Source organism: Rhinopithecus bieti, unplaced genomic scaffold, assembly GCF_001698545.2.
Source record: "Rhinopithecus bieti isolate Rb0 unplaced genomic scaffold, ASM169854v2 scaffold_8211, whole genome shotgun sequence".
NCBI classification, from domain to species: domain Eukaryota; kingdom Metazoa; phylum Chordata; class Mammalia; order Primates; family Cercopithecidae; genus Rhinopithecus; species Rhinopithecus bieti.
Window position 1 is genome coordinate 334,039 of NW_016805759.1, and position 20,391 is coordinate 354,429.

At 44.1% G+C, this 20,391-nt stretch overlaps 1 protein-coding gene across 17 annotated transcripts in view; it reads left to right on the forward strand.

Annotated features, from left to right (window-relative positions):
- The window catches only part of PLEKHA7 (pleckstrin homology domain containing A7), a 238,946-nt gene that overhangs the window by 169,851 nt on the left and 48,704 nt on the right, over nucleotides 1–20,391 (forward strand). For all 17 annotated transcript variants that reach the window (XM_017873634.1, XM_017873620.1, XM_017873628.1 and 14 more), the window contains one exon: nucleotides 4,524–4,699. In XM_017873634.1, the coding sequence (XP_017729123.1) occupies nucleotides 4,524–4,699 (176 nt within the window). The remainder of the gene's footprint in view (nucleotides 1–4,523; nucleotides 4,700–20,391) is intronic.

Consider the following 20,391-nt stretch of genomic DNA (forward strand, 5'->3'; position numbering starts at 1 on the left):
CCCCTCCCCTCCCCTCCCCTCAACGGAGTCTCGCTCCGTCACCCAGGCTGGAGTGTAGTAGTGTGATCTCCACTCACTGCAACCTCTGCCTCCCAGGTTCAAAAGATTCTCCTGCCTCAGCCTCTTGAGTAGCTGGGGCTACAAGTGCCCACTACCATGCCAGGCTAATTTTTGTATTTTTGGTAGAGACTGGGTTTCACCATGTTGGCCAGGCTGGTCCTGAGCTCATGTGATCCACCTGCCTCGGCCTCCAAAAGTGCTAGGATTACAGGCATGAGCCACTGCACCCGGCCCCTTTTCTTAATCTCAATAAGTGGTCACCACTGCCTCTGCAAGTTGTAAACTCGAGATTCTTATCCTTTATACCTGGTGTTCCCTCTCCTTCCATATCCAGTCCATTACCAAGGCCTGCAGATATTACCTGCAAGTTCTCTCCAGACCCTGTCTGCTCCTCCCCTTCTCTGCCTCCACCACCATCTCTCACCTGTGCTCCTGTAGTAGCCTCCTGACCCATCCCCCCTCACCTGTTTCTGCTGATTCGCACCTCTTCTCTGTATTGCAGCCAGAGTGGTCTTTCCATACAAAATCGGATCACATCATTCCCCAGTTTAAACCCTTTAATAAGGCTGGGTGCAGTGGCTCAGCACTTTGGGAAGTCAAGGTGGGTGGATCACTTGAGCCCAGGAGTTTGAGACCAGCCTGGGCAACATGGCAAAACCCCATCTCTACAAAAAATACAAAAATTAGTCGGGCATGGTGGTGTGCTCCTGTAGTCCAGGATACTCAGGAGCCTGGGGTGGGGGATTGCTTGAACCAGGGGAGTGAAGGTTGCAGTGAGCCAAGATAGTGCCACTGCACTCCAGCCTGGGCAACAGAGCAAGACCTTGTTTCAAAACAAAGCAAAACAAAACAAAACACCCTTTAATAGTTTCTCATTGCTCTTTCATGAAGACAAAACCCTACATGATCTGCAAGGCCCTGGTGGTCTGGCCCTGCTGACTTCGGCAGCCTCCCTTCGTGCGGTTTTCCCCTCCATTCCTCTGTGCCAGTCATGCTGGCCTCATCGTTGAAGATGAACACACTGAGTGCACGTGTCCTTCATGGGGTGCTACCTAGCTCCTCCCTGCTATTACTTAAATGGCTACCTGCTATGTAGAAGGCAGCTGCAATGTCAGTTCCTCAGGGATCAAGCTGGGCTCCCCTGTTATCTTCCTGACAGCATCCTGACCTTGATGACACTACTACAGCTGTAGTTACTTGTCCATAGTATTTCTCTTCTATGTGGCTATAAACTATCATGACCTTGTTTAATTCTGTCCCTCCAACTTTGGTAGGGTGCCTTTCACATAGTAAATACTCAATAAATGATTCATTATTGTTGAACAAGTTCCAGAATGAGCCAGCCAGTTGATGGGCCCTGGGTGCTCCTGTATTTTCCACTGAGGTTTCTCTATTCTAAAGGCTGATGTTGGGGGCTTGAACCATGAGGATTCTGGCTCCTTCACCAGTGCTGTGTCTAGAACTGAGGTCCAAGAGCCAGGAGAGCAACCATATCCTATGGGTGTCATGTCTTTGAAGTAAATTCTTCACTCACATCCTGATTTCCTTTAGGCATAGCTTGTTTTCTATTCAGTTATGCAAAGTTGCTTCATAGGATTATGTTAACTGGAAAGCAAAGAGCAGAGAAAACGGTACCATCCCTGAGTTGACACTAGGGCAGGAGTGAGAAGATTCACATCATCTGGGTCCTAGGCTCAGGACACTTTGGACTGGGGTCACTTGGCCAGATGAAAAGGAAACTCCCTGTACTTCTTGCCTTCACAGTTAATCCATCGAATATGCCCTCACACAGGCAGAATGCAGTTGGAATCTGTTCTTCAGAGTCAACAGCAGCTGGGCACAGCACCTGCTCATTTAATTAGTGACCAGGGTTATATTTGCGATCATGTGTAACTCCTTCATAATGGTGGATGTAACTCTCAAGGCTTATTTGCAAATAGACATGCAAACCCATGTCTGCATGTTTGAGGCATGTCCCATGTTGATTTCCTGGACAAGGCTGGCTCCGTGAATTTTTGTACAGCAGGGATCTACTGTCTTTATTGTACCTTAGAGGGTTCCCCGTGCTTGTGTGTAGTGGGATAGGCACCTGTCCCAGAATCCTCTATAGCTGGGCACAAAAGGCTGGGAGAGTGTGTCAGAGATCTTGTGGGATCATTATCCAAGGGATATTTTCCAAGAATTTCTGCTGATTTTCAGTAAGACATGCACAGGTTCCTTCTTATTCTGTTCTTTTTTTTTTCCTTTGAGACAGAGTCTCACTCTGTCCCCCAGGCTGGAGTGCAATGGTTCAGTCTCAACTCACTGCAACCTCCACCTCCTGGGTCCAAGCAATTTTCATGCCTCAGCCCCCCAAGTAGGTGAAATTACAGGCATGCGCCACCATGCCCAGCTATTTTTTTTTCATTTTTAGTAGAGATGAGGTTTCAACATGTTGCCCAGGCTGGTCTTGAACTCCTGACTTCAGGTAATCTACCTGCCTTGGCTTCCCAAAGTGCTAGGATTACAGGTGTGAGCCACTGCGCCCTGCCTTATTCTGTTCTTATTGGCACATTTCTACCTTGCTTAAAATAGAAGGAATCCTTCCTGTGATAGTGAATGATACCTTATACATGCAAAGGAAGGATATCAGGTTTGCTTCAGCCACTATAGGGGTCCTTGGCTGTAGGCCAAGTTTACCTAGACTCCCTTGGCACTGAGCTGGATGGACTCAGATATGTAAATGTCAGAAGCAGGCCCATATTTACTATGCATTTTAGATCTGGATTTTAAGAGGGCAGGGAGGAGAAGTAAATGCTGAAGGTTCGTTTGAGAGGTTTTCATCTATGACCATTAGTGATTCCAGAAGCATGTCATTGTCCAATGTTTCATTGGTTCTCATTTCGTTTTCTCTGCCTGGTCCTTGCATGGGGTCTGCCTTTCATGCTGGATTCAGAGTATCAAACCAGTTATCTGTGTAATCACCCTCACTTCTGGATAGTACCTGGGAGCAATATACAGAGAAGCCTGGACTTGGAGTCAGACCTGGGTTCTAACGCTTAGTTCTTTCAACAAATGTTTATTGAGCATCTACTATGTGTCAGGCACTGTTCCAGGGGATATAGTAGTGAACAAAATAGCAAAGTTCCACTCTAATATAGCTTACATTTATAGAGGAAGGAGACAGATGATAAGCAGGTAATAAGTGTGTAAAATAAATAGCATCAGGTAATGGTAAGTGCTGTAAAGAATCTGTTACCAGGTGTGGAAATCTGGGAAAGTTACTTAACATCTCAGAGGTTCGTTTGCTACATCTGTAAAACGGAGATTCTGTCTCTACCTCTCAAGGCTGTTAGAGTTACAATGATATTAAATTGTGGAAGTACCTAGGACACACACAGTAGGTACTCAGGAAATTTTCCTCTTTTCACATCATCTTCTTATGTAGATTTGGTGAGATTGTTCCTTGCAAACTTAAAAGATGGCTCTCTGGTTTATCAGAGCACAAGGGGAAAAACTGGTGTTGTCTCTGATGTGCAAATCTTCCCAGTCATTTTTCAGTGGTCATTCTGAGTACCTTTTTTTGAAAAAAAAAAATTTTTTTTGGCAAGGATACATGCGAAAGCACCTTGAGGCAGAAGGACAGAGTAGGTTTGCAAGAATATTTAGTTAACTGTTGGTCATCTCTGTCCACCTCTGTAGTGCCTCTCTTTTGAGAGCTTGTTTGGAGGTTCTAGCAGGGGACTGCAGCTACTTGAATACCCTTGACCGAAGACCAGTCCTCCTCTATCGTGGATGGTCTTCCTCTTCGACTGAGTGTGCAGCTTCAGGAGGGACGCATATGGAGCAGTGAGGGAGGAAGGGGATACCCGCTTAGCCAGCCGGATTAGCCAAATCAATCCTGGTGATCAATGGGGTGACAGATGTCGCAGCCAGATTGCCCTCACATCCTGTAGTGCCTCTTTTCAAGAGACAGAACAGCAGCTTCTTTCAGGAGCACACATCACACTTCATGCCTAAGCAGTGAAGCACAGTGAACATCCACATCAAGCCACCTGCTGTTGCAGCCAGTTTTGAGTCAATTCTTGTCTGATTATAGCCAAAGCAGGAATCACAGACTTCAGCAAAAACAAAACAGGGATTCCCAAGAGTCTACCTCTATGAAATGAGGGTTTTCTGAAAAGCCTGTTTCTCACAATAAGCCTTGACTTTGTGCATACTCCCAACCCCCAAAGCAGGAGTAAGATAAATAGGAAACAGTTACAGCTGCAGGGCTTTTACTGTGGGGAGCAGACAGCTGTCACTGGGCCTGGCTACACTAAGAAAGAGAAATGTAGCCTATGACGTTTTCTAGGAGTGGAAACAAGTTGGGTGGTGCTTGGGCTTTTAGTCTGGAAGGGCCATAGTGCCTCCTTGCTTCTGCTCCTATAAAGGAAATGTGTGATAACCTCCCTCTGACCTGCATTTCTGTCTTCATGCTACAGGCTGTGCACACGGGGATGCGAGCGCTCATCTATAACAGCTCCACTGCGGGCTCTCAGGCCGAGCAGTCAGGCATGAGGACCTACTACTTCAGTGCTGACACCCAGGAGGACATGAACGCTTGGGTCAGGGCCATGAACCAGGCTGCACAGGTGCTGTCTCGATCATCACTGAAGAGGTTAGTCCTGATGGAGGGTCCCTGCCACAGCACCTCCTACACTAGGATTAGGACCCTCTTGGGTGCCTGAGATTCCGTTTGCTCACTTGTATTAAGCATTACCCTCTCTTTATAAACTTTCTTCGTTAAACAAAAACACTAAGGCCTGGAAGGGTGAAATGACTGCCTGGGATCCACAGCCATGGATACTGGCATGTGTGTGCTTCTCGGTTTTTCTTCTCTTATGTATGAAGGGACAACTTTGGGGCACCAGGTGGGGAGAGGACAGTCAAGAAAGGTCTTGCAAACTGAAAATCTGCTACAGACTAACTGCCATGTTGCTGGGACCTGACCTGGGAGTGATCTTCCAGTTGCTCCCTCTCTGAAATAGTTCAACCAAACATATAATCAGAGATCTTGAAATTCCTGAGTCTGTTGGCTGTAGGTGATTCCCTGAGAGAAAACAAGAGGAATATGAATGAAGTCAAGGGCTCAGAGAGAGAGATCAGAGTGGCCCTGAAAAAGTCTGGGTATACCTTTATCTGGCCTTCATCTCACATTGGGCCCATTCCTTCCTATCCTGACACTTCGCTCTTTGACAATGTTCTTTCAGTGAGGCCTCAAAACTGAAGTGTATTCGCTTGCAACCTAAGGGTGGAACTTTTTAGTGACTGAAAATGGATTGCACTGGTATGTTTAGCTTGTGAATCTTTCCACCTCACATATATGTGGTTTTCGGAATTCGTGGTATTTCCTAGCTTGATGGTCTCTTTCATGCAGCATACAGACCTCATGAAATATAAATAGAGGTATAAATAGTGACCTCCATCAGGAGGCCAGGGTATGGTCAGACTCTTCCCTCTGAAGCTCCCATAGCACTTCAGTCTGAGCATTTTTCACACTGTTTTTGTTTCCCCCTTCTGTCTAATTTTCAGTGTCCTAGGCTTAAAGCAGAGATCATCTTTATATCTTGGTTTTGTTTTGTTTTGTTTTGAGACAGAGTCTCGCTTTTGTCGCCCAAGCTGGAGCGCAATGGCGTAATCTTGGCTCACTGCAACCTCTGCCTCCTGGGTTAAAGCGATTCTCCTGCCTTAGCCTCCAGAGTAGCTGGGATTACAAGTGCCTGCCACCATGCCCAGCCAATTTTTTGTATTTAGTGGAGACAGGGTTTCATCACGTTGGCCAGGCTGGTCTTGAACTCCTGACTTCAAGTGATCCACCCACCTCGGTCTTCCAAAGTGCTCGGATTACATACGTGAGTCACCATGCCCAGCCTGTCTTTATATCTCAGTGCACAACATCTGACACATAGTAAGCTCTGAAATATCTGTTGAGTGAGTGAGTGAGTGAGAGATTAGACGAATGAATGAATGAAGATGTTGAACAGGACAGGACCAAAGACTGCCCTAGGAGCTTCCACATGGACCCTGAATCAGTAACAGTCAATTTTGACTCTACTTTCTAGCATTGTCATCCAGCCTGCATTTTTCGGTTGTTTCCATAATAATGATCTGAAAGGCTCTGCCTGAGCCTGCGGGGCTCAGCTCACAGTGTGGTTGGCATCTCCCTTCTCACCCCAGGAGAAGGAAACTGGCTAGATTTGACACATCTTACTCCTAGTGCACAGGCTAGTCCCCAACAGTCACTGTTTCCTGGTCTTTATTCTTCATTCTTTTAATATACATATATGTTTACAGTATATGTATATAGTCATTCCTTGGTATCCATGGAGGACTGGTGCTAGGAAGCCCCACAGATACCAGAATACTCAGAGTCCCTTATACAAAATAGTGTATTTGCATATAACCTCCGCACATGCTTTAAATCATTTCTAGATTGCAAGATTACATATAATACCTAATACAATGTAAATGCTATGTAAATAGTTGTTATACTGTATTGTTTAGGAAATAATGACAAGAAAATAAGTCTGCCTGTGTTCACTACAGACACAACCATCCTTTTTTTCCCTTGTAAATATTTTTAATTTGTGGTTGGTTGAATCCATGGATATGAAACCCTGGATACAGAGAAGTCTGACTATGTATATATATATGCGTGTGTGTATATATATGTATACATATAGTTAAGTATATACAAATTTTTTAATGTATATTGTATATTTAACTATATAATGAATGAAAACATTCTAAGTATAAAAATGCAAAAACTAAAGACAAAGATATCCCAAATCACCTTCCCAAGGTAATCTCTATAATCAGGTTAATTGGCTTTTAGACTATTTTCTATGCATTTATATACATATATGCACTTATATGTAAGTTTCTCTTGTGCTTTCTGAAAGCGTGAATAATGACGTCTTAAAGATCACTAAATATCAGTATATATGAATCACCTTTAATTTTTACTCATATGGTATTTCAGTGTAGATGTACTGTAGTGTAGTTTTAAAACCTGTATTTAAAATTTCTGTATTAACCTTCTACAAGCCTCTGCATGTGTAAGTCTTTCAGATTGCTGGGCAAAAGTATAACACGTTTTTAATTTTAACCAATACCATTAAATTGCCCTTTAAAGAAAAATGTGTGGCCGGGCGCGGCGGCTCATGCCTGTAATTCCAGCACTTTGGGAGGCCGAGGCGGGCGGATCACGAGGTCAGGAGATCGAGACCATCCTGGCTAACACACTGAAACCCCGTCTCTACTGAAAATACCAAAAATTAGCAGAGTGTGGTGGTGGGCACCTGTAGTCCCAGCTACTCGGAGGCTGAGGCAGGAGAATAGCATGAACCCGGGAGGCGGAGCTTGCAGTAAGCAGAGATTGCGGGCCACCGCACTCCAGCCTGGGCGACAGAGCAACACTCTGTCTCAAAACAAAACAAAAGAAAACTGTGTATTCCACTAGTGAGTGTGTCATTTCACCATATCTTTGCCAATAGTTGATATTATGTCTTTTAATTTTACTGGCCTGATACATAAATAGTATCTGATTATCTTAATTTAATGTATATTTCTATGATGGTGAAGATCTTTTGTATTTCTACTTTTTTTTTTTTTTTTTTTTTAAAGACACGGAGTCTCACTCTATCACTCACTGCTCCAGTGCAGTGGTATGATCGTAGCTCACTGCAGCCTTGAACTCCTGGGCTCAAGCAATCCACTCACGTCAGCCTCGCTAGTAGCTGGGACCTCAGTGTGGGCCACCACATCATGCCTGGCTAATTTTTTATTTTTTTTTTGAGACTGAGTCTCGCTCCGTCGCCTGGACTGGAGTGCAATTGCCAGATCTCAGCTCACTGCAAGCTCCGCCTTCCGGGTTTACACCATTCTCCTGCCTCAGCCTCCCGAGTAGCTGGGACTACAGGCGCCCGCCACCTCACCCGGCTAGTTTTTTGTTTTTTTTTTTTTTTTTTTTTAGTAGAGATGGGGTTTCACCGTGTTAGCCAGGATGGTCTCGATCTCCTGACCTCGTGATCCACCCGTCTCGGCCTCCCAAAGTGCTGGGATTACAGGCTTGAGCCACCGCGCTCGGCCAATGCCTGGCTAATTTTACAAGAGTTTTTAGAGACAGGCTTACTGTGTTTCCCTGTCTGGTCTTGAATTCCTTGCCTCAAGCAATCCTCCTAGCTCAGCCTCCTGAGCAGCTGAGATGACAGTCACCAGCCACCATGCCCAGCTCAATGGCCACGTGTATTTCCTATTAAGTGCATTTCCTGTACCTATCCTCTGCCCATTTTTCAACTGAGTTGTTTGCCTTTTCTTGCTGCCTCCTTTCCTGTGTGCTCTGAAATCTGCCAAGGTTAGCAGTGCTGCTTAGCCTCTTGCAGAGGTTGATGATAGGCTATGGAATTTGTTTTTCCTCTTCTTTCAAAATCAGAATGCTGTTTGCCAGTTTCTAATATTCTGGCCTTTTCCCCCTTCCCTTTGATTCCTTAGAGATCACCCAATAGGTTTCTCAAGCCCAAATTCCCTTATGTCACTGGGGCACCACCGATAGCTGGGCCTGGAGCTCAACTACAGGAGAGTAGGGCTTCCTGTTCTTCCTCCCCATCGTGGACTTTCAGGCTGTCTTAACCAGGTTTGTTCTCTTTTTCCTGGTGAAGATCATTCTTCTTAATGAAGATATGGAATTAAACCTAGAAGCTGGAGAATTCTGCCTTCTCTGTTTATGCTGGGTCTTCTTCCCTAACCAGAGACGCCTACATCTGTTTTTTTAAAACCCTCCTTTATTTTAATAAATAGAAATTTTGTTTCTGTTTTGTTTTACTTTAAATAAACAAACAACTCCTTCTAGACTTTGCTTTTTCTGCCATTGTTCATGTGGACCCATTCCACTATGGATTTGTGCCCCACCTTCCATTTCTTGTAAATGGCCTTTTATATAATTTGAGCTCCAAGAGTTCCCTGTGTTATTACACTAGAGATGGCAAAATGGGTTTCTTCTTGTGTCCCAACTTTGTTCAATTCATTGTGGCTGACTAGGATGCTAGGTAAGAGAGAATTTGAGAATGAGATTGAACTTTATAGGAAAAAAGTACATGATTTATCTCAAACAAAACAAAATGAAAACAGAAAAAACAAAACAAAAACAAAAAAAAGCCCAAGAAACTAAAACCAAATAAAAAACACAAGTTTTTCCAATAAAGACATAATAGCATTTCTCCATAAGTTTCTGAGAGCTGAAATTGTCAGCCAAGCAAATACAGACTTACTAAATGTTCTATTTTTCCAGAATAAGATATTCAGACATTTGGTTGGTTAAAATTATTCATCAGGCAGACTAAATCTTGCCTGTCTTCCAGTTTGGTGTTTGGCCTTGGAAAAGCTCCATCTCTGTAAGTGGGTGGCCCCAACAGTAGCATTTCATTTGCTCCCTCTCTGATTCTCCCCCAGAGGCTTCTCTCTTTATTCATACAGGCAGATGCTTCCTTTATTAGTGGTGGTATGTATTAGGACTGTTGATTGCAGATGACAGAAAATACAGAGAAATTTACCTTCCAAAGGAGGGAATTTATCGGTTCATGTCACTGAAAAGCTCAAGATAGATCTGGCTTTAGAAACAATGGGGTTCAAGGCTCAGACAATATCACTAAAAGTCCTATTCTCAGAGTCTGGGCCCTTCCCACCTGTGTGTTGAATTCAGTCTTGAGCTCCATGAGGAGGTCCCTGGCACATCTAGGGCCTGGTGGCAAGATAGCTGCAGTGGTCCCAAACTCATGTCATCAAAGTTAAAATCCAGTAGGAAAGAGCCAGTGTCTGGTCCAGAAGCTCTGAGATTCATACTGATTAGGCAGGTTTAGTTTGCATTTATGTCCCCAACCATCTCCCGTGGCCAGGGACAACATTATGCTGATAGCGGAGGCCTGAAACACATGCTTCACTTCTGAGAACCAGGGGTGGAACTGTATCCAGGTTGTGAGTACTGAGAGCGAGGTGGTGTGGGTTCCCAAGGAAGTGTTAGGACTCCGTGGGCAGAGGACCATGGGCAGAAATGGCTTACTGGGACATGGTAAAGAGGGCATCAATAATCAATGTCCAGGCTGGCTGATTTATCCCTCACTTCCTACTATACCTATTTCTTTTGCCTTAAGAATCTCTTCCCAGCACTTAGTCTCTGAAATCGGATAGACCTGGGTTCAGATCCCTGCTCTATTACTTTCTGCCAGTGTCATCTTGTGCAAATTATGCATGCTTTTGAAACCTTGATTTTTCTTAATTCATAGGCTTGCTACAAGGATTAAATTAAATGTATCAAGTGCTTGCTTAGTCCAGTGCCTGAGACATAATAGGTGCTCCCTATCAGCTATATTAACTTCCATAGGATTTGCTTTGACAGTATTTTCAGCCATTTTCTCTTTACCCCCTTCCAGTTTCATCATTAATTCCTAGATCTCAATGATGAGTCTCCTATGAACAAACTACACTCTCTCCCCTGCCAGGATGTACTCATCTCCTAGCAGTGTGAGTTGTCCAACAGTTCAGGGTCCCTACAGCCCCATCCCTAAGTCCTATCTGTCTTCAGCTCCCACTTCCCCCAGCCTCTTCCTATTCTTCTGGCCCAGGAGCAGAGCTAAGAGCCCTCACTGCAACTCTGACTTTTTTATTTGAGACAAAGTCTCACTCTGTCACCAGGCTGGAGTGCAGTGGCATGATCTTGGCTCACTGCAACCTCCGCCTCCCAGGTTCAAGTGAACCTCCCACCTCAGCCTCCCAAATAGCTAGGACTACAGGCATGTGCCACTGTGCCTGGCTCATTTTTTGTAATTTTTGTAGAGATGGGGTTTCACCATGATGCCCAGGCTGGCCTGCAACTCCTGGGCTCAAGTGATCCACCTACCTCAGCCTCCCAAAGTGTTAGGATTACAGGAGTGAGCCACCGCATCTAACCTGCACCTCTGACTTTTTGTTCTCTTGTTTGTTACACAGGCTTCAGAACTCCATGATAGACATGAATTCCAGTATATTTGAGATCCCACATCACGTGCTGTGAGGGACACCCTGCACTACTGGCAGGGCCTACTCTCTACCCCTGCCAGTCATCTTCTACCCCACATCCATATTCTTCCACTGGCCATGCTGTGGACTCTGGTTTTTAATTCTCTACAACCTTTTTGAAATCTGTCTTACCAACTTCCCCCATAGTACTCCCTTTTCTATCTTGTGTAAGGATGTTTTTTCCTCTCTAACAAGCTAAAGCACTAAGTAAGGAGGTTATTTGCAGCTCACAAAACTGACAAGTGACCCACTCAGGCAGGAGGGCATATCAGAAACAGAACTCATCTTTTTTCTCAATTTCCTAACCTCTGTGTTCTCTGGAGTAGCTGCAGTCCTGTCTTGGGACTAAAGAAACTTACAGTAGAGTCACCATTAGAATGAGGTCCAATTTCCTTAGTCTTTGGAAACCCTACATGGACCTGGTCCCTACAGACACCTTTGGTTCATCTCCTGCCATTTCCCATTCTCTGTGGCATGCTGAACTTCTTTCAGCAACTTGAGTTGGTGCATATGATCATGCATTCATCCATTTAGTCTTTTATTCTATAAATATTTATTAAGGGTGGCCAGGTGTGGTGTCTCATGCCTGTAATCCCAGCACTTTGGGAGGCCTAGGCAGGCGGATCACCTGAAGTCAGGGGTTTGAGACCAGCCAACATGGCAAAACTCTGTCTCTACTAAAACACAAAAATTAGCTTGGTGGCGCATGCCTGTAATCCCACCTACTCAGGAGGCTGAGGCAGGAGAATCACTTGAATCCGGGAGGAGGAGGTTGTAGTGAGCTGAAACCACACCACTGCACTCCAGCCTGGGTGATACAGCAAGACTCCATCTCAAAAAAAAAAAAAAAAAAAAGTTTATATATATATATAACTCCTGAGCTCAGATGATCCACCCACCTTGGCCTCCCAAAGTGCTGGGATATCTATATCTATATCTATATAGATCTAGATCTATATAGATCTAGATCTAGATCTATATACACACACACACACATATATATATGGCATACTGTGGGTCAAACACTGTTAAAGATGCTAAGAATACAGTAGTGTTCAAGGAGAGAGAGGCAAGATGCCATGCTGCTTACATTCTGGAGGGGTGGGGCAGGAAGACAAACCATAAACAGGAAAACAAGAAATCATTAAGACAATTTGTATCAAGATCTATACATGAAGACAGTAAGACCGAGTGATGAATTAGGGTAGGACTAGGGCAAGGGAGTAGCCACTTTTGTTTGGGTGGTCAGGAAAGGATTCTAGATGGGGCCTGATTGATACAAGAAAGTCAGATGCACAAAACTTTGAGAAAGAGTGTTCTGGGCAGAGGTGATGGCATGTACAAATGAGCATAGAGCATGGCTGAACCAAAGTGAGCAAGGGGAGAATAGACTGATGAGGTGTGGGAGGATAGAGGTCCTTCTCATGAGACAACCAGGATCCCTCTGGGCTTTGCTTACCCACTTTACCAGCCCTCTCACCTGCACCAGGGCAACCCCAGCATATCCTCAGGTTAGCCCAGATGAATGATATTTCCTCCTTCCCTGACTATTCAGCATGTCAGATATCCCTGTTTGTAGTACACTGTCATTCCTTATTCATAGGTCTTTCATGCTAAAGTTATGCTGACATGCTTTCTCATTGTCACCCCTACCAGACTTAAAGCTCCTTGAAAATGAGAACTGCATAGGTCTCATCTGTCAGTGTCTGGCATATAATAAGTGTTCAGTTAATGCGTAGATACATGGGGGTTTGGGCTACAAATTTTCATATGCAGTCATCCAAAGAGCTGAAATCTCAAGAAGTTTTATCTTTCACAAATGGAGGTATAAAAAAGGGACACTTCTTCATTTTTTGAGGAAATTTCAGCAGTTTTACAAACATAAAATGCTTACACACAAAGTCAACCTTGTGATAATGCACTTTCAAGGAGTCAAATTTGCAAAAGATGTGTAAACCAAATTAGAGCGCTCTAAAAGTCTTTGTACAATTTGTACCTCTAGTATTGGGAACAATGTGAAGGTGAAACACACAACGTAGCAAATTGACCCTATGTGTGAAGGGACAGATGTTATACATGGTTGAATAATTTGGTAGGGGAGATTTTTGGTATTTTTTGCTTGCATTTTCACTTTTATGTTTTTCAAAATACTCGCTGTACTTGCATTTAGAGAATGGTTGTAGTATAGAAATGTTGTAGTATTTGCTGTCCATTTGAAACTCTGGTTCTTGCTCAGCTGTTGCAATTAAGCGCTCTTCCCCTTTTGCAGCACCAGTGATAATTAGCTTTTAAACTTTTGTCTTTCACCATTAAGTAGCCCTGTACACTTACCATAGCTATTTTGCAAGGGAACAGTTTTACTGATCTCTTCCATTGTGCTGTAAGGAATACAGGAAGAAAGAATACTTGGCTTTTCCATTACTACATCTGGCCTTTAGGATTTCAGCATTCTGGATTTTCATCATTTTGCGAGGGAACAGTTTTACTGATCTCTTCCATTGTGCAGGAATACAGGAAGAAGGAATGATATTTGGCTTCTCCATTACCACATCTGGCTTTTAGGATTTCAACATTCTGGATTTTAATCTTTTGGGATTGTGATTTTCAACTTTAGGGATTTTGACCTTTCGTGATGATGGTGTTCAGGATTGTATCTTTCGAGATTATGATCTGCAACAGGTACATGGATGTTTGGCTGGCCAGGTGGGTAGGCAGATGAATGGATGAACAGATGAACAAAACAGTTGAGAAACCTCTACCTGTAAGATGTTCCAGTGAGGATTTGGGATGGCTGGGAGTGATCGGAACGCTCTCCTGGGACTCGTGCATGGGGGATCGGCCTGCTCAGAAGTGGCCCACACATTTTAGGTTATTTGCACTGTCTTTGAGAGCTAAGTCTTTGGCCTTCCAAACTCTAATCACCATCGGCAAAGTGTAGCTGGACAGCCCTGGAGACTGGACTAGCCTCTTGGATCCTCACCAGAAGTAATTTATAGACATGTTTTCAGCCTTGCACAGGGCTTTGGAGTCGTATCAGATGAGGTTTGAGTCCTGCTTATGTCACTAGTTGCATGATCCAAGGCAAGTTGGCTAATCTCTCTGAGCATCACTTTAATTCTTTTTTTTTTTTTTTTTTTTTTTTTTTTATGAGAGGGAGTTTGGCTTTGTCACGCAGACTGGAGTGCAATGGCATGATCTCAGCTCACTGCAGCCTCCACTTCCCAGATTCAAACAATTCTCCTGCCTCAGTTTCCTGAGTGGCTGGGACTACAGACGCCTGCCACCACGCCTGGCTAATATTTTTTGTATTTTTAATAGAAATGGGGTTTTGCCATATTGGCCAGGCTGGTCTTGAACTCCTGAGCTCAAGTGATCCACCTACCTTGACCTCCGAAAGTGCTGGGATTAGATGTGAGTCACCGTGCCTGGCCACTTTTATTACTTTTCATGAAAGAAAAATGTCTCTAGCACTGTGGGTTTGTGTGGTGATAAGAAGAGGTAGTAAAGTGCTTAGCTCAGAGTTTTGCATTCAGTAAGTGCTCAGTCAGTGATGGCTGCCGCTGCCAGACTCCTGTCCTTTGTTAGAGTCCATTTATTATAGGTAATCCAGTAGTTGTGTGTGCCCTCAGCCTCTCTGGGCTCAGTCCCGACCTTGCAGAATTGTTACAGGGATTACAGGTTGTCCGTGACAGATTCCTAGCACACAGTAGAACCTAGCATATGGTAACAATAACCAAGCCCTGGCCATTAAAAGAGTGTATCTCCCAGACCGTGACTGCTGGTTTCCCTGGGGAGATGGAAAGTGAGTGAGCATGGTGTATGCTAGAGCTTCAGGGTGGCTCAGGTTGAGCTGTGACTGGTGGCATGGCTTACCCAGGTAAAAGAAACAGAGAAGGATTCTCCAGGCAGGAATGAACAAAGTGAGGAGGGCTGGCAGGCCTGGAGTAGCTTTTTCCTTTTCTTAATCTGGTTTGTCAATCCCTACAACTTTAAAAGGGACTTTGCCAATAGCTGCTCTACTGAGGCAGGAGGCAACCTCAGCGTAGCATTCTGGTTGTTTCATTTATTCTGCAGCCTTGCTCTTCTCTGTGGGAGGGAGGCCTGAAGGATTGTGGAGGGTGTCATCAAAGCTGTCAAGCCCTCTTGTTAATTTAGGCAGAGCACAGCATGAAAAGTAGCAGGCTATTCTCCCTCCATCCCAAGGGGGCTGCCCTATTTAACTCTGGGGAAAAGAAGAAACTAACTCCCTTCTCCATTTCTCAAATGCTAGGAACTCATTCAAAAGAGCGAGCCTGCCTTAGGGTGCTCCACATACTTTGGGCTCCTTTCTCTTCAGTCTTTTGTACAAGTCTATTGATTATGCCCAGAGTGGGTTCTGGCTTTTGAGCCCACCCTATTCCTGAGACTGCAGATCAGTGCTCAGGACCCAGGATCTGTTAACACAGGCTGAGCTGCTTTCCCATAGCAGGACTTCATCATCTGGCCTGGCTCGGATCCAACTCTCCAAGACTCTCAGGGGCCTGGGTTCTTGTTCTTGGGCTCCTAGTTTGGTCATTTAGGTAAGGTGAGTTGGGAGGGATCCTTTGAGTGGGATTACAACAGAAAGGCTATGTCGATCATCAGGACTAAGGTTCTATCAAGCCCCTACAAGCTGTCATTCCTCTTCCCATCTCAGTATTTGAATGAGATTGAATGTGTGTGGGGTGTGTGCGCATTTAGCATTAAGATAGAGGGAAATATTATTCCTCATTGCCTGATGAGATAAATGACTTGGAGGCAGAATAAAATAATCAGTGCACAGTTGCTTGGTAAGATCTGTTAACATTCAAGTTCTTGTGAAGAAAAGAAATAAGTGAGAAGTATCACCAGTCTGAGGTATGTGCTCTTCCCACTTGGAAGGGAAAATAAGAATTTGCTCTAAACAGACAAATAGTATTCTGTGATATGCTAGAAATGCTGGGGCCCAACTGTTACAAGAGTAGCCCCTTGTAACAGTTAGGGGTCATGTCTGGTTGCTAGAAATGAACAACCCAATTTAGGGTGGCATAATCAAATTGGGTTTTAGTTTTCTCCCATAGCAGAAATCCAGGGGTAGTCAGTAGATTGGTACAGTAGCACTGTCATGCAATCAGGGACATGGGCTCTTTATCTCCTTCTACCCAGCTTTTAGCATATGACTGGCATCCTTATTTTTATCATGTTGCAGTTCAGCAAAGTCTAAATCCCAGGCAGGAAGAAGAGAGGGGTTAGCTAAGCTTGCCTTCTTATAAAGACTTTCCTGGAGGACCCCACCTAGCAATTTATGCTTATATCTTATTGGCCAAAAGCTATGTTATATGATCATCCTCAGCTACAAGGGAGGTTGGGAACTGTAAGTGTTTTGCAGTGTACATTGCCACTTTGAAAAAACTGGGGCAAAGGAGGAGGGAATACTTATTGGGTAGTAAAGACATTTGTATTTGAGGGCATACTGTGTGCCAGACACTGTGCTATGCTGTTTCTGTGCATTGTCTCCATTAATCCTCACAACAGCCCAAGGAGACACTGTTATCCCATGTTACAGATGGGGAACTTGAGACTAGAGATGTCACTTGCCCAGGGTCACACAGTTTATGTGTGGTGGAACCAGCTCTTGAATCTGGGTCCAACTGGTTCTAAAATCTGTGCCTGCTGTTATTTTCAAAAAGTGACACATATGACCAAAATGGTCACTGAGTGTCAGGAATTTCCTGTGTTCTTGAACAGTGACTGGTTTCAGATGTTCATGATCATAGCATGACCTGCATGGGAACAGCAGCCCATCTGGAAAGGCTTGTGTTGTCTTAGCTAAACATCTATGCTCTGCATGGCCAAGCTGCCTGAGTAATACAGTCATTGACAGCCGAGGGGTGCTTCATTCTTTCCCATCATTGTGCTAAATCGAGCATTGCAGATCTGTTTTGTGACAAGTGTCCTGACTTAAGAAGTCATGTGTTAAATTATTGGGAATGCAAAGAGACAGGGAGAATACCAAAAAACTTTTTTGACCTTAAATTCCATAACTTAGTAAGTTAAATGTTTAGGTCTGGTAAGGTGGGGGAGTAGGGAATATTACTTTCACCTTCTTACCTGCATCCAGAGCATGAACATTTTGTGCACAAAGGCGCATCTTATGCAAGTCCCGGGAGCCATGGGAATAAGGAACTGTTCATAACCCCAAAGTCTTCAGGGCTAGAAAACTGCCCAGTGGCAAACTGACTACCATTCGCTTAGCCGCCCTCTAAAGCTTTGTTTTGCAATAAATGCTGGTATTAATCTAAAGAAAATTATTTATCATCCTCTGTCAAATTTATTTCCAGGAAGCACTGGCATATATGGGAGTGTATATACTCATGCACAGTCATAGTAAGGACTAAGACTTATGGTTAAATTAGCTCCAAGGTTAGAGAAGACTAACAGACTCCATGATTTGAGGGTCAGGTGTTTATGGGAACAGTATTCAATGTGGTTACCATAATTAAATTGGGCTTCAGGGTTGTCTGGCTTTGAAGGCAAAGGCTATTTTCTCTACTACTTTCTTATACTCCCAGGTGCCTGTCCCAATGGGGGCTGTATAGGTGCTCGGTAAATACATGGTGATTGGTTAGGGAAGGAAGAAAAATCCATGTTACAATTGGTTGGGCTGAGACATTATGCCCACAGTCTTTGGGTTCCAGAGTTGAAGAATCCTTCATTTCCTCTCAATTCTAATGTCATACCCATAGGTGGCATATTTGTTTCACTATCTGGCTCTTATGACAAGATGCTCTTTTATCTTTGGGGTGTGAATAACAAGGAGATACAATTACCTGGGTATCACAATTGGACTAACCACTTAGAAATATCAGAGCAAGTATAACCAAAGCAGCATGCCAGATTCTAAAGCTTCAGCAACTTGGCCAGAGTGTGATCCAGAGGGCAGCCAGAGCCTTCATCATCTCTGAAGTAGCCTCAGCACATCCTCTGTGGGTGGTTTCCTGGATGTAAGAAATAATAAAGAAGATAGGCCTGGCACAGTGGTTCATGCCTGTAATCCCAGCACTTCTGGAGGCTGAGTTGGGAGGATTGCTTGAGCTCAGGATTTCGAGACCAGCCTGGGCAACAAGAAAGGCCTTGTCTCTACAAAAAAAAAAAAAAAAAAAAAAAAAAAAAAAAAATTAAAATTAGCCAGACGTGGTGGCAGGAGCCTGTGGTACCAGTTACGCAGGAGCCAGAGGTGGAAGGATCACTTGATCCTCGGAGGCTGAGGCTGTGGTGATATCTGTTCGCACCAGTGCATTCCAGCCTTGGTGACATAGTGAGACCCTGTATCAAAAAAAGAAAAAAAAAAGAAGATAATGGCCAACTTAGGCAACTTGAGGACTGTTGGTTCAGGTTACACTAATCTAGTTATGGAGGATTAAAGGGAGAAAGGAAAAACAAAGCTAAAACTCATCGTGTGAAAAAAAGAAAAAAGAGAAAAAAAACTGTCCTATGTACATTGTGGAACAGAGTTGTCCCTTTATAAGCTTACAGTAAGAATTACTTTTTCTTTTTTGAGGTGGAGTCTTGCGCTCTCACCCAGGCTGGAGTGCAGTGGTATAATCTCAGCTCACGGCAACCTCTGCCTCCCAGGTTCAAGCAATTCTCCTGCCTCAACCTCCTGAGTAGCTGGGACTACAGGTGCACACCACCATGCCCAGCTAATTTTTGTATTTTTAGTAGAGTCGGGATTTCACCATATTGGTCAGGCTGGTCTCGAACCCCTGACCTGAGGTGATTCACCTCCCTTGGCATGCCACCACACCCAGCTGAATTACTTTTTCTTTAAGTATGGGCTCCTGAATATTTCCCATATTTTCCTCCTATTGGAATTTATAGAGCCACTGAATGTTAACAATGGATGGGCCCTCACTCATCAGTATCTCAATATGTCATTGTAAAATGATTTAATAGGCAGGACCCCTTCCAGTATAAGTAACAGAAACCAAACTCAAGCTAACAACTGAAAAAGGGAATTTAGGCCCAGTAGGGTGGCTCATGCTTGTAATCCTAAAACTTTGAGGGGCTGAGGCAGGTGGATCACTTGAACCCAGGAGTTTGAGACCAGCCTGGGCAACATAGCAAGACCCAGTCTCTACAAATTTTTTTTTTTTTTTTTTTTTTTTTTTTAATTAGCAGAGCATGGTGGCATGCACCTGTAGTCCCAGCTACTCAGGAGGCTGAGGTGGGAGGATCACTTGAGCCCAGCAGATCAAGGCTACAGTGAGCCATGATCATGCCACTGCACTGCAGCCTGGGTGAGAGAGCAAGATGCTGTGGAATTTATTTATTAACAACTAAAAAATCCAAAGAGATATCTGTTTTACATATGGTTAGATGTAGGAGCTTAAGCCAAGTTTTTAGGATTCTATGTTTCTCCACCTGCTTTCCTTTGTGTTAACTTCATTCTTAAGCGGTGCCTTCCCACACAATTGCAGCAGCTCCAACCGAAGTCCCAGGGCTGACTCTGATTGGCCTGGAGTAGTCAACTCCTGAACCAGTCACTGAGACTGTGGACCCTCAGCTGGACAGGGAGTCAGCAGCACCTGAACCACCTGGACTGAGGGTAGGAGAAAGTGATCCCCAAATGAAAATTGAAATGCTATTATCAGAAGGGCAGTGGATACAGTGTGGAGGTTGGAGAGGAAAGAAGTCCTCCGTTGGATAAGAGGAGTTCCAAAGACGCATTATTTTTTCCCACAAAGCTTGGGGTTTCCATGGAAAAGACATTGGTACATGAACAGCAAGAAGAGTGATTGCTTTTCTCAGTTCTCCCTGTATATTAGTCCATTCTCACACTGCTATGAAGAACTGCCTGAGAATGGATAATTTATAAAGGAAAGAGGTTTATTGACTCACAGTTCCACATGGCTGGGGAGGCCTCAAGAAACTTACAATCATGGTGGAAGGGAAAGCAAACATGTCCTTCTTTGCATGATGGCAGGAAGAAGTGCCAAGCAAAAAGAGAAAAGCTGCTTCTAAAACCATCAGATCTCATGAGAACATGCTCACTATCAGGAAAACAGCATGAGGGTAACCTCCTCATGATTCAGTTTCCTCCCACCAGATCCTTCCCACGACACATGGGGATTATGGGAACTACAGTTCAAGATGAGATTTGGGTGGGGACACAGCCAAACCATATCACCCTGCCTAAGTTAAAGGCAACAGACCCACACACAGTGAGAAGCAGACCCCATGTGGAGGGTTGTATTTTCA